The sequence below is a fragment of the Mauremys mutica genome, unplaced genomic scaffold (assembly GCF_020497125.1).
Source record: "Mauremys mutica isolate MM-2020 ecotype Southern unplaced genomic scaffold, ASM2049712v1 000184F_np12_subseq_742607:802116_obj, whole genome shotgun sequence".
Lineage (NCBI taxonomy): Eukaryota > Metazoa > Chordata > Testudines > Geoemydidae > Mauremys > Mauremys mutica.
In genome coordinates this window covers 21,198-44,278 of record NW_025422876.1, presented here as the reverse complement: position 1 = coordinate 44,278, position 23,081 = coordinate 21,198, and the positions used below count along the sequence as shown (strand labels likewise).

At 47.4% G+C, this 23,081-nt stretch overlaps 1 protein-coding gene and 1 long non-coding RNA gene across 2 annotated transcripts in view; one reads left to right on the top strand and one right to left on the bottom strand.

The window, feature by feature from the left end:
• The first annotated feature begins 5,534 nt into the window (after positions 1–5,534).
• LOC123357007 (NACHT, LRR and PYD domains-containing protein 3-like) overlaps positions 5,535–23,081 on the top strand; it is a 34,154-nt gene continuing 16,607 nt past the window's right edge. Inside the window, exons 1-6 of the mRNA XM_045000266.1 lie at positions 5,535–5,637; positions 6,966–7,121; positions 7,233–7,526; positions 15,025–15,063; positions 15,810–17,508; positions 19,820–19,897. Coding sequence (XP_044856201.1) covers positions 7,250–7,526; positions 15,025–15,063; positions 15,810–17,508; positions 19,820–19,897 — 2,093 coding nt within the window. The 5' untranslated portion in view covers positions 5,535–5,637; positions 6,966–7,121; positions 7,233–7,249. The remainder of the gene's footprint in view (positions 5,638–6,965; positions 7,122–7,232; positions 7,527–15,024; positions 15,064–15,809; positions 17,509–19,819; positions 19,898–23,081) is intronic.
• On the bottom strand, positions 16,624–21,968 carry LOC123357008. The gene is made up of 4 exons (XR_006575486.1): positions 21,458–21,968; positions 20,979–21,061; positions 19,848–19,876; positions 16,624–16,675 (listed from the first exon to the last, which is right to left on the bottom strand). It is a non-coding gene; the product is annotated as an uncharacterized LOC123357008 (long non-coding RNA).

Below are 23,081 nucleotides of genomic sequence, written 5' to 3'. Positions count from 1 at the left end.
TACCCTACGATGACAGAACAGGAAGGTGTTGCTGATACGGCTGCACCAGATAGAGCAGAAACTGTCCCAGATACTCTTGTAATGCCTGTGTTATCCAGAGAGAAGTCATAAACTACCTCTCAGACTGAATTTGTAGCAGGGTGCATATTTACTGATAGCAATTTTGACAGAAATGTATTTGTAACTTTAACATCCTGTACATCAAAGGGGGAGGAGTACGTAGTACATAATAGTGTAATATCCCTTTAAAAATATGTGAACCCTCTAGCGACACTCACTGCGTTCTATGCATTAGAAGCTGCCAGAACCCAACCAGACAGCCTTGTGTGGTGTGTATATTCAATGAACATAATTATCTGGACCGCACTGTGCCCATGCCATCCTTCATATTATGTCTGTTGTGTGAATAGCAAAAAAAAACCCAAACCCCACACACATTTTTCCCCAAGCCCAGGGGCCCCAGTGTTAATGTTTTACTAATTAGTTCTGTATCTCTAATATTTGTTTTAGGACACAGGACCATACATTCATACATGCTGACCTGTTGCTGGTAGCAGTTCTCTTTCTTTTTCCCATCTGAATTGCTCTATAAGATTGTTCTTTTACTAACATGCAGCTAAGGGGAATTTTGTTGCAATCAGGATGTTAAGCCCAAGCTTAGAGTTTTCAAGGGTGAAATCCTAGCCCCACTCAAGTCAATGGGAGTTTTGCCTTGACTTCAATGAGGGCAGGAGTTTATCCCTAGTGCGCACTTCCCTTTTACAAGGTGACACAGCAATATCACCCAGTGGTCTGATGGCACTCAGGATCCATTGATTTCAAAGACCAAACTGAGGATAGATGTCCCATCAGATGCTGTGAATATAGGGGCGGCTCTAGGATTTCCGCCGCCCCAAGCAGGGCGGCACGCCGTGGGGGGCACTCTGCCGGTCGCCGGTCCCGCGGCGCCGGTGGACCTCTCGCAGATGTGCCTGCGGAGGGTCCACTGGTCCTGCGGCTCTGGTGGACCTCCCGCAGGCATGCCTGCGGATGCTCCACCGGAGCCGCGGGACCAGTGGCCCCTCCTCAGGCACGTCTGCGGGAAGTCCACCGGCGCCGCGGGACCAGCGGACCTTCCGCAGCCATGCCTGCGGTAGGTCCGCCGGAGCCGTCTGCCTGCCGCCCGCCCGCGGGACGCCGCCCCAAGCACGCGCTTGGCGCGCTGGGGTCTGGAGCCGGCCCTGTGTGAATAGAATCTTCCCTCTACACTGTCTCTAGTAAACCTCGGAACTGCTTTAAATTTTTTAAGAGGTAGTGATATGTCATTGGAGCAGCACCTTAGAGTGAGTTACTTTAATAGAAACACACAGAGGAGGTGGTGGCAGATCTCTTCCAAATCTAGGACCACTGCTCTTAAGAGATTTCTCTGCAGTTTTCCCCCATTTTAACTAATGGCCACATTTTTTCCTCCATATCAATGTCTGTGATTTCTGTATAGAAGCTGGAAATCCAACATTTAGGCTAAGATTTTCAGAACTGACTGGTAATTTTGGGTGCCCAACAGGAGATACTTGAAAAGAGCCTAATTTTTAAGTTGTTTAAATTTAGGCACCCAGAAACTAAGGTACCCGCAATAACTGGTTACATTATAAAATTCAGGCTCAGAACAAGAAACCAGGATATTACAATTCCCACTTTTGTAAAAGGTCTCTGGAAACCCTTCCCATCCTGGGTATTAAATGCATAGATTTGTCTGTAGACAGGAAAGAATGGAGTATCTGAAACACTTTCATTCTTAAATAATTGTTCCTTTGAGAGAATGGTCATACTTGCCCTAATATGTTTTAAATCTCTATTCTTCAAAGCGTAGTCCTCACGATAAATTTCTTCTCATTATAGAATCTGACTGTGGTTAAGCATTGCAGCTCAGCGGTGTCTGGTGGGAAATTCAGGAAGAACACTCAGTTATTTTGCCTAGATTGCATCACCATCTGTCTTTATTTTTGGTTGTGAAGCCATTTTCTTTTTTCTTTTCTGTTTGATTATGGCTCCTATCTGCTGGTGGCCAAATTAATTATTATTCTTTACAGCTCAGGTATAACCCCACTGAAATCAACATGAGTAAAGATGGCAGAATATCACCCTGAGTGTGTAGAGCCATTTGATGGAAGTCACACAGTTTTGCCTGAGATTTTACTACTGGTGCATCCTGATGTCCAAATCTCTTACGACATGCTCAGTGTCACTGCCTAAATAGTTGCTTATCACTCAGAAAATAGAAAGCCACTCTGTTCTTGAGGTTTAATTACTTCTTGTTTGTGATAACATCACATGCAGAAACAGATGAGTGAAACCAAAGTACCCTGTCTGCCAGGGTTTGTTTCCATCTAATGTGCACAGTTTACTTTCTGTCCCATGTACTTACATTGCTGCATATTAAGATTTGCCTCAGAGTTTGAGCAGCTGTTGTCTGGGAATGAATGACTGAGAATAGCCCTTATCATGATAATGGAGCTTTATATGGGGCAGGTACAAGCCACCATCCTGACTGGGGTGCATTTTACTCCCACTGTGCACTTATTTTGCTCTGGTGTAATGAGTACAGTAATGCAGGGCCCTGTGGATATAAAACAGATCTAAAGTGACGCCCTTAGCATGATCAGATGGCTCTCCGAAAAGTAATTAGCACAGCAGGAGCTAGAAATGCCTTGTGAATGGTGAGCGGGGTGACATCAAACAGCTTCCGAGTTCAGCTAATTCTCATCCCAGGTAGTTTTTAGAGGTTTCTAAAATGCACTGGTTATTGTTTTCTCTCCCCCAGAATCCTGTACATTTGGAGTCTGGTACAGTCCTAAACAGCCTGGCTTTACAGTGGAGGGATAAATATAATTGCATCCAAAAAACTACGTTAAAAGGCCATTAACACTGAAAATCAATTACTTGAAAGTTAGGAAATGCCAGAATTTAGGCTGTGCAACAAACCCCTCTAGTGTGTATACATTACGATACAGTCTTTAATTACATGATTGCATACTATTTTTTTTCGAGAGAACCCCAACCTTATTCAGTGTACAGGATGGACCTGCTCTGGGAACAAATCAGGGTTGTGTACTGAAGAAGGCTGTTGTCTGTAGGATCCCTAACTCACTCATTACAGACATTGGAAGCTAGGTAGTGAAAAAGGCAGGGGATTGCAGGAAGTGAAAGAAGAATGGCAGGAAATGGAAGGAGGATCTCTTGTGGCTAAGGCAGTTGAATGCTGCCTTACAGTCATAGAATTCTTATGTGATGTAAAGCAAGTCACATACTCTAAACTTTCCATAGTTTGTTCCTTGCTGTCTGCATACTTGGATAGCTTGGATACTGTATACTTGGATAGCTGGGGTCTGCTTTGCAGAAGTGCCGAGCACTCACAACTATATCGGAAGTGAGACCTCTGCTCTGAACATATAAAGTGCTTCAAAATGTTAACTCGTCCAAGAAACCAGGCCTTAGGCTTCCCAAATTGGGTACCCAAAATTAGTTGGCACTTTTGAAAATTTGGGCTTTAATATATGTTCCTCGCATGTATAATGGAGTAATAATCCTATCTTACCTCACCTCCCAGGAGTGCTGTAAAGATTAATTCATTAATGTTAATGAAGAATAAAGATACTATGCTGAGGGCATGATATAAAAACCTAAGAGGAGATTAATAATTCTGTCTTCAGAGCAGGGTTTGGATGGTGTGAGGTAAATAAACGATGGGGCCACCCAGTAAATGATGAAGATAAAAAGAATTAAACAGCTACCTATCCTTTGCACTGAATGAGGCAGGGGTCCTGTGACAAAAATAGTATGTGATCATGTAATTAATTCTAATGCATAAGCACAAGGGGGCTTGATCGAGGTTGCCTGGGCAACCTTAAGTCTGGCATTTTCTAACTTCTGACTGCTTGACTTTCTAACCTGAATGTGCCTTTTAATGTAGTTTCCTACATTGTTGTGGGGTATTTTTTTAACTGAACAATCAAAAGTTTTACCGTATGGAATCATATTGACCCCACACATGGGTTATCAGCAGGGCTGGGATATTTAGATTCACAGCACAGCACCTCTGGAGCTAATGAAGTAACGGGTAGCAACAGAAGGTTGTTATTGTCAGGGCCGCCCAGAGGATTCCGGGGGCCTGGGGTCTTCGGCGGCAGGGGGCCCTTCCGTTCCGGGACCCGCCGCCGAAGTGCCCTGAAGACCCGCGGCAGGGGCCCCCCCGCTGCCGAATTACCACCGAAGTGGGACCCGCCGCCGAAGTGCAGCCCAGTCTTCGGCGGTAATTCGGTGGCGGGGGGCCCCCACCGCGGGTCTTCAGGGCACTTCGCCGGCGGGTCCCAGAACAGAAGGGCCCCCCGCCGCCGAATTACCGCCGAAGACCGAGCTGAACTTCGGCAGCGGGTCCCGCTTCGGCGGTAATTCGCCAGTGGGGGGTCCGTACCCCCCGGAGCGGAAGGACCCCCCGCCGGCTAAGACCGGGAGCGGAAGAAGCTCCTGCGCCCGGCCCCGCAGGAGTTTTCCGGGCCCCCCGGAGCGAGTGAAGGACCCTGCTCCAGGAGCCCCGAAAACTCTTGTGGGGGCCCCTGTGGGGCCCGGGGCAAATTGCCCCTCTTGCCCCCCCCTCTGGGCGGCCCTGGTTATTGTCTATGTGGCCTTCTCACTAGAGAGGGATGGAGACACACACTTTGCCAGTGGGTTTCACAGCTATTTGCCAGACAGCAAAGGAACATTGAGGCTCAGGGCTAATGGGTTCCATTCCAGCTCTGGAGAGCTGGTGCTTTAGTGGTTACAGACCCTGTGCCCCCAGCCTCTCCTTGTTCCCCTCTGCTCCTATCTCTCCACTCTCTCACCTCCTGCCTGTCCCACTACCCCCAGCTCCCGTCCTCCTCCTCTATAGCTCCTGCCTTTCCCTCCTGACTCAGCCCGTATTCTCCTCCACCCTGGACTCCCGCTCCTTCCCCAAGATTAGGAAGACCCAGCACACCGTGGCTGGAGTGAATGCAAGACTGGATTAATTTCCGGTTTACACAGACTCTTGACTCTTTTTATGCCACCTAGTGGTCACTCTGAATATTGACAACTTTCTGGAGAGGGGTGATAAAACTTTTTTCCCAATTTATCGTTAAGCACCACGCCAGTGTGTACACCCGGGATGAAATACCAACACCAAACAGCCCCGAGAAGGACAGGGCAAGCTGCCGGCACCTTCAGCCTTGTGTCAGGGTGGATCTATTGAACTGTCAAGCCCTAAGGTCATCGTTCAGGAATGCAGGAAGAGCATCCGTCTGTTGCCGGACAGCTCTGCACCTCCATCCCCTTCCCTTCTCCACCCCCCGCCCCCAAACTCTGCTGCACACCCTGGCTGGCTGGCACCCTCCCCCTCTTGAGCCGCGGCCAAGACCAGAGATATCTCTGAGCCGTGGGAGGGATTGAGAGAATGAGCAGGCGGGGGTGGGCTGAGGTCAGTGGGAAGCTGAGAACAGAAACAGAAACAGAAACGAAGCAGGAGCCCTGGGCTGGGACGGAGCTGTTGGAGCCAGGACACTCCTGCACATGCCCAGCCTGGAACTGGCAGGGACCGAGCCTGGTAACTGACCTGCAGTCTGAGCTCCTCCCGCACCCCGACAGGTTGGGCTGACTCAAGGCGGGGAGAGGGCTTGCAAGCACAGGCGAGAGGCGGAGTCGGTGTTGTCTCTAGCCGTGCATGGGGAGGGGAGGGGAGGGGAGGGGAGGGGCTGTTTTGCGCTGTGCTGGGGGGAGATCCTGACCTGGGTCTGCTCCTGGTTTTGCCTGGGCTAGCTACAAGTGGGATGTTATTGTTAGGTGCGGTGTTTGTTCCGGGGGTAACTTTCAGCCTCTAGCAGGCAGGGTTGATGTTTGTGCAGAGGTGTGTGGCTAGGACCTCACCTGGGATCCTTTCCCCAACCCTGACACCGGGGAAAGGATCTGGAGAACAGGCTGGAGGTTCTGTGGGGCGTGGGGACAGGTGGGGTGTTGTTCACAGGTGCAGTCGCAGGGTAGCGATCCATTCCGGGTGTACTGGAGATCCACCTGGTAACGCAATAAGATGCCAGCGGGTCCAATGGCTGATTCCTGCTGGCACCCACACAAAGCAGAGTCGAGGTGTGCTAGTACATTGCTGTGTAGTCTCCTTTTCCTGAGAATCTGTCACCCCAACTGTGATCTCCTGGCTACGTACACTACACACCAGCATAGACGGCATGTACAGGAGAAGCTCAGAGTTACCAACACCTCAGGAATGGAGGTGGTTGTAACACTGAAATGTTCATAACGCTGAACAAAGCATTACGGTGGTTCTTCCAAACGTTTACAACTGAACGTTGACTTAATACAGCTTTGAAACTTCACTATGCAGAAGAAAAATGCTGTTTTCCCTTTTTTTTTTTTTTGTAGTTTATGTTTAAACACTGTACTGTATTTGCTGCTGCATGATTGCCTACTGGCCAGTTTGTAACTCTGAGGTTCTACTGTACCACACTGAAAAGCACATCATGTTCACCATGCAGTGTGTGGCTACAAGCGAGTGAAAGGCTCTGGCAGAGGGGCTTCAGCTGTTCCCCACTGCCAGAGCCTGGCACTGTGGCGGGGAAGGGCTCCAGCAGTGGGGAGCTGGCAGCCTTTCCCTGCTGCTTTCCCACCAGTGAGGAAGGGCTTCAGCAATGGGAGCTGGAGGGACACTACACTGCTAAAAAGCTTGGGCCAGTAGAGAACAGGAAGGTACCTACCCTGGCCCACCCTCTTCAGCTGTGTCTTTATTCTCCTGGCTTAATCTGTGCCTCACCCTCTACCCTGCTATTGATACCCATGCTGGGTAGCTATTCATGTATGTACCTAAATGTTGCCAAATAATTTTGCACTGTAGATGCACTCTCAAGGATTTGACTCTGTCAAAATCCCCCTTCTAATCATTTTGTATTGATCTTCCTTCTTCACAGGTCTTGAAGATCCCTGAAAATGGCCAAGCATGGTTCACAGAAGTTTCTGACTTTGTCAGTTTTATCCAGCTCTTTGCAGTGGTTTGGTTCAGTAATTCATCTGCCTCTTGCTGCCTTTTCAGTTCTTGCAGGTGTCTGTCTCTGACTGGAAAAGTAGTAAGTACTGTGCCTACACTACCAGTGAGTGGCAGCTCCTGTTTACAAACTTGCTGTGGTGGGTCTGGGATTAAAGGGAAGAATTTAGTTTTAATCTCCTACATTTTTCAGATTATGTATGATATCCAATGATGGCGAGAGAGAGGAATCTAAGAGACAGCCTTCTAAACACACTGGAAAGCCTCTTGGCAGATGAGTTTGACAGGTTTAAACACAGATTATCATATATTGATTATGATGGAAGAGAGAATATCCCCAGATGTCAGCTGGAGGAGGCCAACACTCAGTTTAAACTTGTGGATCTGTTGTGTACCTTCTATTGTGAAGATGGTGCAGTGAACGTAGCTATTTGTGTTCTCACCCAGATCAACAGGAGAGATGCTGCTGCGAAGCTCACAGAGAAAGGTAAGAAAACCTACAGTGACTGTAACATCTCAGCCTCTGTCCTTCAGTATTCCCTGAAACAGGTGCAGAAGGAACAACAGCAAACTAAGAAAGGGAACAGGTTCCAAATCCTAAGGAAGCCTGAAAATGTCCCAGTAGCCCAGGATACAGTTCTTTTCTAGTGTGGGGGACTGGGTAGATTCTCTATTAATAGAATAGCTCTTACTGCCATATCTATGGATTTCCCCATTTTAAGGATTGCTGTCATGAGTCCCTTTATCTCTTGCTGTATTTCCTGACTTACTGTCCCTGGGGTTCATCATGTATGGTGATAGGGAAAATCAGCCTCCCCCACCCTTTATAGGCCCAGAATTACAAGTGCACCCTAGCCCCTGCCTCACAGGCCCAAGGTCTGTAGCTAGCCCAATTGCTGTATAAGGGCAAAGGTTTGAACTTCTGCTAAATTTGTTTATCTGTATAAGGGTCACTGGAGAAGCAAGAAACCAGGGAAAGGGGAACTAGAAGAGAGGGACAAAAGGAGGGCCCATGTGTGCCAGCTCAGCTTGTGACAGCTTGTGACAATTAGAGTGTGGCAAGAGCTTTCGCAACTGTAACCGCAAAATAGGGGTCGTTAGAACAGTCAGACCACCAGCTCGACTGCCAAAGACAATAACAGGAAAAACCCTAAATGGAATAAGCAATTGATTAGCTTGCTTATGATTAGCATTTTATCCCAAATAAGGCAATAACAGTGTGTAATAAGCGTGCTACGTTTTGCAGTTTTAACCTTTATAAGCTTGGTAAAAGTTGTAACAGCCAGAGCAGTTAACCCTTGCATGGGGACATGCTGTCTCTCCCTGCATGCATGCTTGTATGAAAATAAAGGAGCCTCAGGCTGTCTGATCTAAAATCAACCGTGTGGCTAATTTTCCACAACAATGGACATGGGATATGTTCATAATACTTTTATTATATAAACACAGCAGGCCAGATCTTGGCCATGCCTCTGGCTGCTCTCTTTAGGCAGTGAAAGCTGCCTCAAGCGGGCAGCTGGGAATCTCTCTGATCTAGTCAGTTCTGCCCTGCTCTGGCACAGGGTTAATTGATATGAATTAAAGAGCATTGTGATGGGGCACACTCATCTCTCGCAAGCACCCCCTTGGCCAAGTGCACATGCCTGCACTCTCTCACTTTATCCCTGTTCCGGGATAGGGCAGTGCCCCAGGGCTCCCTCCCTGGAAACAAGGTCTTCGGTCTTTCTGGTCACAGCTCTCCAGCTGGGCCACTACAGCTCAGTTCCCCCTCTGTGGTGCCTCAATGTCCAGGCCACTCCCCCCAGTGGCTAATGGGGGGACCCAGGCCTGCCCATTACTCCTGGTCCCAGCCCAGGGCCCTGTAGATAGCAGCCATGTGCTGTCTCCCTTTATGTCGCACCACTGCTCTAATTCCTTGGGCCACTTCCCCATGGCCCCATGTCACCTTCACCCTTACCTCAGGGTCATCCTAATGGAGTCCCAGCAACCAGCTCTGGTTCCTCCTTTCTCACTTTCCCTGGCTTTTGGTAGCACTGCTCGGTCCGAGGTTCTGCAGCTCCATCAGCCAGTCACACACCTCGAGCTCCAGCAAGGAACTGAATGCCCTCTGCCCCTGCAGCTCTTCTTATACTAGGCTGCTGGGCCCTGATTGGCTGTTCCTCACACAGCCACTCTAGGCAGCATAGAAGACCCTCTCTACTGACCTTTTCTGGGGTGGGCTGTGGCAGGGCCACAAGGCCTCCAGGAGGGGGCTTCAGAGGGTCTGGTATAGCGCATCACAAGCATATTTTAGGGGCATAGCTGGAATTGGAATGAACTCCAGCAATCCTGGTACAGTGCTGCTGGTGTAACTTAGAACAGGCCAGTTTGCTCAGGCCTTGTCTACACTACAAGACTATTTCGAATCAACTTAGTTCGAATTTGTGGATTCGACCTTATGAAGTCGAATTTGTGTATCCATACTAAATACACTAATTCGAATTTCTGAGTCCACATTCACAGGGCCCGCGTCGACTTTGGAAGCGGTGCACTGTGGGAAGCTATCCCACAGTTCCCGCACTCCCCGCTGCCCATTGGAATGCTGGGTAGAGCCCCCAATGCCTGCTGGGGGAAAAAATGTGCCGAGGGTGGTTTTGGGTAACTGTCATTATTGAACCGTCACTCCCACCCTCTCTCCCTGAAAGCGCCGGCGGGAAATCTGTTCACGCCCTTCTCTGGTCAGTTACACCGCGGAAGCCACAGCACTGCGAGCATGGAGCCCGCTGCGATCATCGCTGCACTTATGGCCGTTGTCAACTCCTCGCACCTTATCGTCCACCTCTTCCACAGTCAGCTGCTGAGAAATCGGGCGAGGAGGCTCCGGCAGTGCGGTGAGGACAGGAAGTCACAGAATGGCGCAGACCTCTCACAAAGCAGGGTACGCCGCGCCGTGGAGATCATGGTGGCAATGGGTCAAGTTCATGGTGTGGAACGGCGATTCTGGGCCCGGGAAACCAGCACGGACTGGTGGGACCGCATAGTGCTGCAGGTCTGGGATGAATCACAGTGGCTGCGAAACTTCAGGATGCGTAAGGGCACTTTCCTTGAACTCTGTGACTTGCTGGCCCCTGCCCTGAAGCGCCAGGACACACGGATGCGAGCAGCCCTGAGTGTGCAGAAGCGAGTGGCCATAGCCCTCTGGAAACTTGCAACGCCAGACAGCTACCGGTCAGTAGCGAACCACTTTGGCGTGGGCAAATCTACCGTGGGGGTTGCTGTGATGCAAGTAGCCCACGCAATCGTTGAGCAACTGCTCTCAAAGGTAGTGACTCTCGGAAACGTCCAGGACATCATAGATGGCTTCGCCGCGATGGGATTCCCAAACTGCGGTGGGGCTATAGATGGGACTCACATCCCTATCCTGGCACCAGCCCACCAGGCCAGCGAGTACATTAACCGAAAGGGCTACTTTTCAATGGTGCTGCAAGCACTGGTGGACCATAGGGGACGTTTTACCAACATCTTCGTTGGGTGGGCGGGCAAGGTTCATGACGCGCGTGTGTTCAGGAACGCTGGTCTGTTTAGACGACTCCAGGCAGGAACTTTCTTCCCGGACCACAAAATAACAGTTGGGGATGTGCAGATGCCTACAGTGATCCTCGGGGACCCAGCCTACCCGCTAATGCCCTGGCTCATGAAGCCCTATACAGGCGCCTTGGACAGTGAGAAGGAACTCTTCAACTACCGGCTGAGCAAGTGCAGAATGGTGGTGGAGTGTGCTTTCGGACGTCTTAAGGGGAGGTGGCGGAGCTTACTGACTCGCTCGGACATCAGCGAAAAGAATATCCCCATAGTTATTGCTGCTCACTGTGTGCTCCACAATGTCTGTGAGAGCAAGGGCGAGACCTTTTTGGCCGGATGGGAGGTTGAGGCAAATCGCCTGGCTGCTGTTTACGCTCAGCCAGACACCCGTGCCGAAAAACTATCCCAGCGGGAAGCGCTGTGTATCCGGGAGGCTTTGAAAGCAAGTTTCCTCGGAGAGCAGGGTAACCTATGACTCTACACTTGATTTTAAGAGAAGCTGATCCTGGGCCTGTGTCTCTATGTGTTGAGTGAGATCTGCGGTTACATACCCCGTTCTCCAAGTTTCCCCCACTTCCAAAACACGTTTTTAAACATATTAAATGGAACAGTTATTTTTAATAAATCTTTCCTTTACTTTGCATTTCTGTTCAGGGTTTGAAACATGGACGCATACTGTGCTGGGTACGGTGTGCACTGATGTACAGACCGCTTGTATAATACAGGACGGACATCCTCCTGCTCCTACATAGGTCTCTGGGGTGGGGGACGGTTTCAAGTGGTTGTGCATGTAGGGGTGGGTTTGCAGGAAGGGGCGAGTGGTGCCGTCTTTGCATACGGAATTGGATGCAGGCTCTGGGTTGTGGGTTTGGGCGTAGGAAGGGGTGAGGGGTGTGGGGGAAGGGTGAGTATCTGTCCGTGGATGAGGGCTCTTGTTGGGGCTCAGGGCAGCGGAGAGGATCGCGCCTACGGTGGAAGTGCATGGTAAGGGCAGCATGCCTTAACATTAGGGGGTGGCAGGCGCTAGGACCGTGGACAAGCGTACACATCACAGAATGACCCGGGGCAGCATACACCACACAGAGGGACCCTGGTGACTACTGAATGCAGTCTGTGTGTGCCCTGCAGTTGATCCTGCCCCCGATAGTCTGTACCCTGCTAATGTAGGCTATCCCGTGCAATTATAAATCCCCTGCCCCCCCCCCACATACACAGTCTTCTGACACGAAAGATGTGACGGAAAGAGTGAACAACAGCAAACAGCTTTTATTAATCTACTACATAGTGGGGTGATGAAACTTGGATTTGGGACTGGGGTGATCCTGTAAGGGAAGTGCTTCTAAACAGTTATAGCGTCAGAGGTGTGTGGAACATTAGCGCTCAGCTGTGGTGCAGTGACAGTTCTCACGGCCCCTACCGCCCCTCCGTCTTGTAATTTTCGGTGAGGGGGGGACAGGACTTCTTGGCGTTGGAGGGTGGTTGCAGATACAGTGCAGGGGGGCTCTCTCCTCCTGCCTGCGGTCCTGCAGAACATCAACAAGGCGCCGGAGCGTGTCCGTTTGCTCCCTCATTAGCCCAAGCAGCGTTTGAGTCGCCTGATGGTCTTCCTGCCGCCACCTATCCTCCCGTTCGATGTGTGTGCGATGCTGTTGAGAGAGGGTCTCCCTCCACTGTCTCTGCTCTGCCGCCTCGGCTCTGGAGCAGGCCATCAGTTCCGCGAACATCTCGTCCCTAGTCTTTTTCTTTCGCCGCCTAATCTGAGCCAGCCTCTGCGAGGGGGATGCCGGGGCAGTCTGGGAAAGATCAGAAGCTGTGTGATGGGAAACAGTAAATGATTTCCTTGAACAGATACATGTTTGCGAACAGTGAACACAGTCTAGTCAGTTTCTCTGAACAAGACCATACAGGGCACCAAGTCTCACAAGATCTCAGGAAAAGTTCGAGATTTCGGAATACGCTCTCATTGGCGGCGCCATTGCACAGGAGAGCGGACAAGCGGGGAGAGACAGCATAATCCGTCTTGCAGACAGTCCTGGTAAGCCTTAAAGTAGATCATGCTTATCAGTTAGTGGATAGCTGTGCTCTCCTGCTAAAGGCAATCTGGAAAGCAGAAAGGCTGAGCCTTTTCCAGCCCCTCCCGCCAGTGCACGGGAAAGATCAATGTCTGCTTGTTCTCTGTGGCCTCCAGCACGTGGCTGTTAAGCGAGGGTCGTTGTTATGCAACCTAATTGTAAACCGTTAACAATAGTAACAATACACTAATTGCCCGACTTAGATGCAGCCTGTCCAGACCGACATCACCCTGAGGCGGGTCACTCGCAGTCAGAGAGAGCGGATGCTACTGGAAGCCCTGCACAGACCAGGACCATATGCAGCAATGCTGGTGGAGGCGATGATTCCTCTCTACATTAGGATCTCCTGGCGCGGAAGAGTGTGCTTCCATGGAGCACCGAATAAGGCACCTCTCCCCAGGAACCTCCTGCGGAGGCTTTTCGAGCTGCTCTCTGAGAGCTTTGTTGAACTGTCCCAAGAGGATTATTGTTCAATCCCTATATGTGTGGACCTACTATTTATATAGTTTGACATGTAAAATTTTGTATATAGTATTTCTATTTTTTCTATACCCGTTTTTTAAAAAATAAAAGTTTCCATGTTTATAGCACTTACCGCCTGATCCTTCCCCTGATTCTGAGTCTGGGTTAACGGGCGGGGAGGGTTGGTAGGGGATCTCTGTGAGGGTGATGAAAAGATCCTGGCTGTCAGGGCAAGCGGTATTGTGTTCGCTGTCGCCTGCGCCGTCCTCCACAAACCCTTCCTCATCTTCCCCATCGGCGAACATCGCCGAGGAACTGTCCAGGTACACTATGCCATCCTCAGAGTCCACGGTCACTGGTGGGGCAGTGGTGGCAGACCCACCGAGAATGGCATGCAGTGCCTCGTAGAAGCGGCATGTCTGGGGCTGTGCTCCGGAGCGTCTGTTTGCCGCTCTGACTTTTTGGTAACCTTGTCTCAGGTCCTTGACTTTCACGCGGCACTGCATCGCATCCCGGCTGTATCCTTTCTCTGTCATTGCTTTGGAGACTTTCTCGAAGGTCTTTGCATTCCGCTTGTTGGAGCGCAACTCCGAGAGCACAGACTCCTTGCCCCACACAGCGATCAGATCCAGGACTTCCCGGTCTGGCCATGCTGGGGACCTCTTTCTATTCTTGGATTGGCCGGACTCCTCTGCTGGAGAGCTCTGCATCGTTGCAGGTGCTGCGGAGCTCGCCCCGATGTCCAGCCAGGACGTCAGATTCAAAGTGCCCAGACAGGAAAAGGAATTCAAATTTTCCCGGGTCATTTCCTGTGTGGCTGGTCAGAGAATCCAAGCTCGGACTGCTGTCCAGAGCGTCAACAGAGTGGTGCACTGTGGGATAGCTCCCGGAGCTACTAAGTTCGATTAGCATCCACACCTAGCCTAATTCGAGCTAGCCATGTCGAATTTAGCGCTACTCCACCTGTCGAGGTGGAGTACCAAATTCGAACTAAAGAGCCCTCTAGTTCGAATTAAATGGCTTCCTGGTGTGGACGGTTGAGCGGTTAGTTCGAATTAACGCTGCTAAATTCGAATTAAAGTCCTAGTGTAGACCAGGCCTCAGTTAAACCCTGGGATCTGGCCAATATTTTACTTAGGGTGATTATCTAGTTGCCCTATAGTGCATCTACGTAGAGTTCTTCACCTCTGAGCATGATTTGTTTAAAAATCTACACCAGACTAGAGAACTGGGTACTGTGCATGACTTGCATGCACTTACACCTTTGTTATTTCTAAACCAAATATATCTAAACATGGCAAAGGGACATAGTGTCACTGAGAACAAATACCTGTTTAACATGCTGGTTTTCGTTGCCAAGCTCTAAATGAGCAGCTGAATAATTTCTTATAGTACAAAAACTTCCCTTTGTATCTGATTTCTCAAAACTGACACTAAGGAATTTTACCAGACTGTTCAGAAACATTCACCTTTGTGGTGAGAATCAATAGAATAGTCAGCCTTAAGAACAGTTCTTGCTCAACCCCAACAGGTCAAAAATAGCTTTCCTGCATCAGGGTGTCACCAGTGCTGAGTTTATCCTTAGTGCCTGGATGGGTGGGGACAGCTTTGTGTGTGCATCACATTAAATACATGGGACATAGAAAGAAAAGGGGACAGTGAAGCCTGTGTTAATGGCTACATAGAATGGCCAATGAGCAAGGTGTGTGGTGGCCATTATTAACAGAGTTCACTGAAGTAATGCCTGCAAAGAAATTCTGCCTGCCTGCTCTTGGGGAAGCTTATTAAAGCCCAGACCCCTGAAGGAATTACTTATCCCCAGTTTTCTCACTTGTATGACACACACTGTGATACTGTTACACTGATGTTCACATGCAATTTCTCTTTCAGCTTTGGGTCCCAGTCAGACACCAGGAACATCTGCAGAAGGTATGTGATATTCTAACAGAAAATGTTTCATTATTAGCAATGATTAGAGGCATGAAAACAGATCACTCAAATTCTGTCTACTCGTAGAATAACAAATGACCTCTCTGACGATCATCTCAGCTCACTCAAGCTAAGCAGGGTTGGATGGGAGGTGAGGAAATGGATGGGGGACCTCAAGGAAAAATTCCAGGTGCTGCAGAGAATGGCGCTGGTGATTAATTGGAACTCTACCCCCTAAGTCAGTACAGAACCATTGCACCAGGATGGTGTTGGAGGACCCACGCTGCTGCGGGGACCATCGTCTAAAGGGAGGCAGAAATTGGAAATCCCCATTTATAGTCGTAGAAGATGTTATAGCGCTTCTTAAAATCCCCTGTCTCCTGAGCAACTTCTCTAGTTTGTGCAGTTACAATCTTCCCACCTACATTCTCATTGCTGTGTTAAATGGATGTGACATTCTTCCCCACTTTGTGTCCTCATTTGTTACAAGTGGCACTGTGCAGTGTTAACATTGTTCGTCCTATAGGTGGCTGCATTTCAGGGGTGGGTGAAGTGATTCCTACAGTCTTTACTCACATGGGCAATTTTGTCAAGGGTTACGGGATCACGCTATAGTTAAATGGTTTTGGGGGTCCTTTACGATGAGGTTTAATACATTTAAGGTACTATCATTCTATTGTTTAAAAGTTTTATTGTGTAGATATATCTTTATTCTGAATTTCTAAAGCATCCTGTCACTGTCTTAGATTACAGGGTGAAGTATAGAAAACATATACAAAAAAAGTACCAACTAATAAAAGACAGGAACGCTCGTCTTGGTGAGAATGTGACTCTAAACAGCAGATACACAAAGCTTATTATTGTTAACAAATATCGTCATGAAAAGGAGAGAGAACATGAAATAATGGCAGTGGGATGGAGACATGCAGAAATCATGAGTGAACAAGCTCATTCTTCAATTACCATAGATACTTTATTTAAACCTGACGAAGATGGACAAATGCCACAAATTGTTGTGCTGCTGGGAGCTGCAGGGATTGGGAAAACAATGACAGCAAGGAAGATCATGTTGGACTGGGCAGCTGGAAGACTCTATCATGAGTTTGACTATGTTTTCTACATAAATTGTAGGGAAATGAACCTTCTTACTAAGCAGGGAAACATGGCTGACATGATTTTAAAACACTGTCCCAATAATAGTGCCCCAATTAAACATATTCTGGAAAATACAGAAAAACTTCTGTTCATAATTGATGGTTTTGATGAACTGAGATTTTCCTTTGATCAGCCAGAAGATAACTTGTGCTCTGATCCCTGGGAGAAGAAGCCAGTGGAAATCATACTGAGCAGTTTATTTAGGAAAACAGTTCTCTCTGAATGCTACTTAATAATCACTACAAGACCAACTGCTCTGGAGAAACTCAGGCAGTTTTTGGAATATCCACGTTATGCAGAGATCCTGGGATTTTCCAAGGAAGACAGGGAGGAATATTTCAACAAATTCTTCAGAGATGAAAAACAAGCAACAACAGCCTTTAACTTTGTATGTGAAAATGAAATTCTCCTCACCATGTGCTTTGTCCCCATTGTATGTTGGATCATCTGCACGGTTCTGAAACAACAGATGGAAAGGGGTAAAGATCTTGCACAAACTTCAGAAACACTCACTGAAGTGTATCTGCTCTATCTTTTCAGTTTAGTCCAGTCTCCCAGCAGCAGTTCAAAGCCACACATGCAAGCTAGCCTGAGGAGACTTTGCTCCTTGGCTGTTGATGGACTCTGGAAGCAGAAGATACTATTTGAGGAAGAAGAAATCAAGAAGCATGGCTTAGATCAGGTAGATTCTCTCCCCCTCTTTTTGAATGAGAACATTTTTCAAAAAGACATTGACTGTGAATGTGCCTACAGTTTTATTCACTTAACCTTTCAGGAGTTTTTTGCAGCTTTATTCTATGTACTAGAGGAGGATGAAGAAACAATGAAAGATTCAGTGATTCCTAATCGAGATGTAAAAGAGCTGTTAATACACCATGGGCAGTCTGCAAGTTGTTTAATTACAGTGCACTTCTTGTTTGGTCTCTTAAATAAAAACAGAATGAAGGACATAGAGGAAAAACTTGGATGTAAAATATCCCATGAAATTAAGCCAGATTTAAAGACATGGGTTATTTCATCCTTGCCATCAAATATTAACCAATGTTACTATCTAGAGGAATTTTACTATTTGTATGAGATCCAAGAAGAAAACTTTGTGAAAAATGCATTGGAACATTTAACTAACTTAGAGACATGGGAAAAAATATTTACCCAAATGGATCAAATGGTTCTTTCATTTTGTGTAAAACATTGTCATCAACTGGAGTCACTTCTTATACATTACTGTGTATTTAGATTTGAAGACCATGAGGAAGAAAAATTCCCAGGCTTACCAAAGTGGTTATGTCAGTAAGTATTTGAGCTCAGAAACATGCAAATTTTCTTTAACCAATGAAACATTATTTCCCCCTATGTTTTGATAAATAAATGGTTGTGACCTACCACAAAGCAATTCTAATCTTTCAGCAAGCTATGGTACAGTTATAGAGGCTTTCTTGGGTTCGCACTAACAAAAAATGTTCTTCCTTTCTTCTGATTGTTTGTCCAACTTGCCCTCTCAGCAACTCGAATGTTTGCTGTAATCTTATGTGTATGGGATATGAACAGAGGTGTAGCTGAGACCAAGGATTTGTGTGGGGGAAGAGAGCTTGCTTTATGTCAAAAATTTCCCAAGAAAGGTAGAGAACTCCTCACTTAGGCTACATCTACACTAGGAGTGAGGGGTGTGATTCAGACATACTCTCACTTGCTATCATTAAGCTAGCATGCTAAACATTATAGTGTAGATGTGATAGCACAGGCTGCTGGACAGTGGCACGGGCTAGCTGCCCGAGTACAGACCCATGGGACACAGGAGGGTTATACTCAGGACAGTACAAATATGCCAGTGCTACTGTGACTACACTATTTATAGCCTGCTGGCTTAACGAGAGCTAGCAAGAGTATGTCTGTGCGAGCTGGGAATCACACCCCTAGCTCCAGGTGTAGATGTACCTGAGTAGGTCTGCACTGGAGCTAGGAGGTGTAACTTCCAGCTTGAGTAGCCATACCCGTGCTAGCTCTGATGGCGCTAACGCATTCAAATCGAAGCTGAGCTGTGGCAGGACAAGTGGCAGAGAGGGCTAGCTGCCTGAGTACAGTACACCCTCGCTATAACAAACCTGTCGGGATCCAAGCCTTTTGTTCGTTATAGCCAGGGAGTCGTTCTAGCAAAAGGATAATCAAAAGGAAAGATAAACTGCTGGAGTAAGTTAATGAAGTTGCCTTAGATAGAGGCATTAGCTAAATTAATTAATTATTATTCATAATGATACCTAAGGCTAGGAGTAAGCCACAGAGCATGATTTGGGTGGGGGTGGGGTGGGGGTGGGGGATAGCTCAGGGGTTGAGCACTGGCTTGCTAAACTCGGGGGGGCCATTTAGGGAACTGGGGTAAAAATCTGGGGATTGTTCCTGCTTTGAGCAGGGGGTTGGACTAGATACCTCCTGAGGTCCCTTCCAACCCTGATATTCTATGATTTTTAGGTGACCTCGGTGCATTTGGCCAGGGCAGCAGGGCTCGGACTGTCTGCTGTCAGCCCCTGCAGCAGCTGGTGCTCTGGGCTGTGAGCCCCACTAGGTGAGGCTGGGGATCTGGGAGCCTAGGTGGGGGCTCACTCCTTAGTTTCTACTCTTGAGCTCAACATATGATGCTGGATTAAAAAAAAATGTGCATGCATGTGCAACAGCCTTTTTTTCCCCCCCCGAATACAGCACTGTACAGTAGTTGGGATTCAGAGACCGGGTTAGTTATAGCTGAAGGATCGGAAATATGAAGGGCATTATCACGAGGGTGTATTGTATGTATCTAGGGAGGCAGTAAGTGAATTGTTATACTCTGAATACTTCAAATATAATCAAATGAATGTTCCTATCAGAAAGAAGGTCCACATTATGTCTGTTAGTCTATAAGGTGCCACAGGATTCTTTGCTGCTTTTACAAGGTCCACATTGTGCAAAGCACTAGCATGTATAATAAAGACAGCACCTGCCCCGAAGAACTTAGTCTTTGCATATGAGAAAACAGCTACCTTGTCCTCTCATTTGTTATGGGTAACAATGAAATAATGTTTAGTATAATGAGCATTGGTAATAAGCAGGGGGCAAGCACCCCAGGAGCCCGGCTTTGACAAGTGTTCTCTACAGTTCATGGCAGAGGTGAGTTTCAAGGCGGGATTTGGAGGAGATTAATGTAGTGGATGTCTGAATTTTTATAGTGGGCTCTGCTCATGCATACAGGCATCGTGGGAGAAAACATGAAGGTAGACATTTGAGAGAGAATTGGATTAAAGCTTAATGAAGGCTGGCATTGTTGGCAGAGTATAGGCAGGGGTTGATAGCTTGATAGTGCATCTCCAGTAAATCTGGCCAAGAGTACTACAGGTTCAGAAAACAAATGGGTGCTTTCACTTAGCAAAACCTATTCTATTTGACTCTGCATTTAAGGTCCATCTTCATGTACTAGATACATTTTTAAATGGGGGATTTGCAATGAACTGAAACTGCAGAATAGCTCATGTGTAGTATATGATCACCACATCCAAGGTGATATTTTAATGTTCAGGAAATAAAAATCTGTCTCCAGAGAACAACAAAGGAAATTTCTGTTCTCTCGTTTTAGGGGACAACCAAAGCGATCAAGTATTTACCTGCTTTGCCAAGCACTGGAGGATCCAAACTGTAAATTAAAGAAACTACAGTAAGAAACTAACTTTTTTCAAAATCCCCATGTTACTGCTGTTATCCTGGAAATTCTACAGCCGTTCAGCTCTCTGTACCATGGCTGCTGTTTCCAACTGCCTCTAACTACTTAGGAATGTGTTTAAATTTCCATTTAATATGTATGGAATTGGCATAAGAGCTATTGGTCACCTTAGCAATTCAATGACATTTAACCCAATTACCATACGACGAGATGAGGGAGAGAGACAGAGGTAAGCAGTGTGGCCAGGGGAAATTGTTGGAGCTCAGGAAAGACTCCAGAGGCTAGAGAGAAGATCTGTCCATTGTATGGAATTTTAAGATGTCTGTCACCATGGTATCTAAGCCCTGTACGTATCCTTGAGTAACAATCCATGTAACAACCACCTATCCTCATGTGATCTCACGTCTCCCTAATTCATAGATGGGTTTGGTGTTGTGGGATTGTTTGGGAGAAGAGGAGGGAGAAGGGGAATAGCAGTTTGTCTCTTTTTACCTCCAGCCCCCTCTTTCTCCTCTTCTTACACTCTCATCCCTCACTGTCTGCATCTCATGCTGACCTTGGTGGTCTTACTGGAAAGGGCTTTGGCAAAAAGATGGTCTTGCATTTTGCTCTGAACGTGGCCAATCCAAGGCTCACTGTGATCCCCTCTGACGAGGAATTCTATGGCCAGGGTCTAGCTGTCGAGTTGTTCTGCAGGGTGCTGGATGGATTAGCAGTCTTTTGGCTAGATCTATGCTAGAGAAAGTTGGCCTTGCCAGCAGCAGCATAGTTACCTGCCACCCGATCACACTGCACATCCACACACACAAGTGCTCACAACAGTGCACAAGGGATCACATCAGCCTTGCTCAGAGCCAATCTCTTGCAATCACTTCCTGTCCACCACCATGTCCCACTGTGCTGCTTCAGCCCAAACACTCCCAACCCTGGACTAACAAAGACAAATGGAATAAGAAATATAATGTGATAGCATTTGAATTTCAAAAACATATCAACTTTGAAAAATATTGCTTTGATCCCTTGAGGATTCTTTTGAAAAATGTTGCACTGCCATGGCATGCGCATTCTCGTCTACCTCCCATAATCCATTGATTTCACTGAAGGGTTGCCATGGCTTTCTGTTCACTGCCTCGTCAGCAACTTCCACTCTCCTGAGATCTGCAAAGGAGAACACAGAGCAGGGTAATTAGTTAATGAATGAACAGCTGGATGACCCACACCCCAACTAAATCCACTTCTCCAATGGTTCTCCATCGTCCACTCATTGCTGCCATCCTCCCCCAAGACACTGCACACCACCCCGAGACGGTGAGAGCTAGTCCTGTGGGTGGGGGAGAACTTGGGTAAGAATTCTGAGCCACAGGGAGGACCCCGAGGGGTATTTTTCCTCTGGGCCCAGAGAACTCTCCTCTCTCTCTCTCCTCACAAGGGAAACACAGGATAGAAAGGAACTGTTAGTTCAGCTACAAAACCAAACCATGAAATAACAAAACAAGAACTGGAAAAAAAAACTAACAAAAGTACTAAAGAAATGAATAAAATCCAACCCCTCACCTGGCCTCTAAAAATGGTTGAGTGTTGATTTCTTGCAGACTGGGAGGGTGGTGTGGGTGGGCACAGGCTGAATGGCCTAAGAACAGCTGTAGAGTCTTTATGGTATTGAAAGACATCATCAGTTTGACACTGAACAATCCCAAACCTTTGAGAGGTGTCCTCAGTCATGGTCTGGATGGGTGGCCAAAGACTGGAACTCTTCAGCCATGAGACTCTGCTCAGAAGGACTATGGGCACTGGCACAGTAGCCAAGGCATCATCATTGGAATATAGCTGCTTGCTGATCTTCAGAAACAACCCACTTTCATGGACTTCTCAAACAGCTCCCAGATGATAGCAAGGAAAGGACGAGAAGGGTGATTTCCATGTGAGGAAATCATAATTGGCCAGCACTTCCTGGCAGTTGGCCATCTGCACCTAGAGTGCTGCTAGAGAAGAAATTTTCTGGCTAGAAGATATAGCCATCTGTTAGCAGCTCTTACAACCAGTGACAAAGTGGGAATAGAAATATTCAAACCTGTTTGGAGGGCCCTGATGGAGGCACCTTGCCCACATAGAGATGGGAGATGATTGCTGCTGTGAATCTGAAGATATTTAGCTGGCTCCAGGATACCTTCATTATTAGAAACAAGAAATGATCCCAGTTGTTTAGGCTAATGGGTATCCAAAAGGTGGTGCTTTTCTGTTTCTTGTACCATTGATGGCTATATCAAGATCATCTGCACGTCTTCCAAAAAACTCTTGTAAACTTTTAAATGTATCTGCTGGAGCTCCTGGGAAAGAAGATCTCACAGATCCTTCAGGGAATGAAGATGTTGTCCCCTTTTCCTTCTTACTTACTATTATTATCTCACACTCAGCCCCAATTAAACAAGAAAACAAGGGACTAACAAAATTGCACCAATCACCACACATGCAAAGAAGTGAATGTTACGTCCCATCCCTCAACCCAGTGTTTTGTGCCTTTTAGATGTAAAGCTTCTAGGGAGAGACTGTCTCACTCAGTGTACAGCACCCAGCATAATAGAGCTGCAATCTTGATTGGTGGTTTGGGGCACTGCCACAATATAAATGTTTAAGGATGATGGAAGGAAAACTTTATTAACATCCTCTTCAAACCTTCCTCACACACTGCTGAGAATTCTGTGAGGCAGTATCACTGAAAAAGAGGCAGGCAATTAGTTTTGATTCAGTAGACATTTTTTAACTAAAGAAAATATCGAGTATTAAATTCCCATTGGGAAAGGGAATGTCCCAAGGAGGACAAAATAAGTATAGACTCATTCCTCAAGTGATTGTCCATACGGGTTCCACTCTTGGTCTGCATGCTCCCCGTGTGCATCAGGTTCTTTGAATAGCAGTGTCTGTTGGGGCCACACCTGTGCCTCGGGTGTGCTCTGACACCTCCCCAGCTGAAAGCATAAAGGACAGAGCAGGACTGACTGCCCCTCAATTTCTTTTTATCACCCATGGCTCTGAAGTGCAACACTTGCAGTGTTTGTGTCCCTTGCTCACTGTGTGACTTAGCGATAGGTGTGTTATAGATAAACTAGAGTACACAAGCTCTCTTAACCTTCCTTTGCCTGTTGCCTTAACAAAAAATCTAAATAGTTTTTCTCTCTCC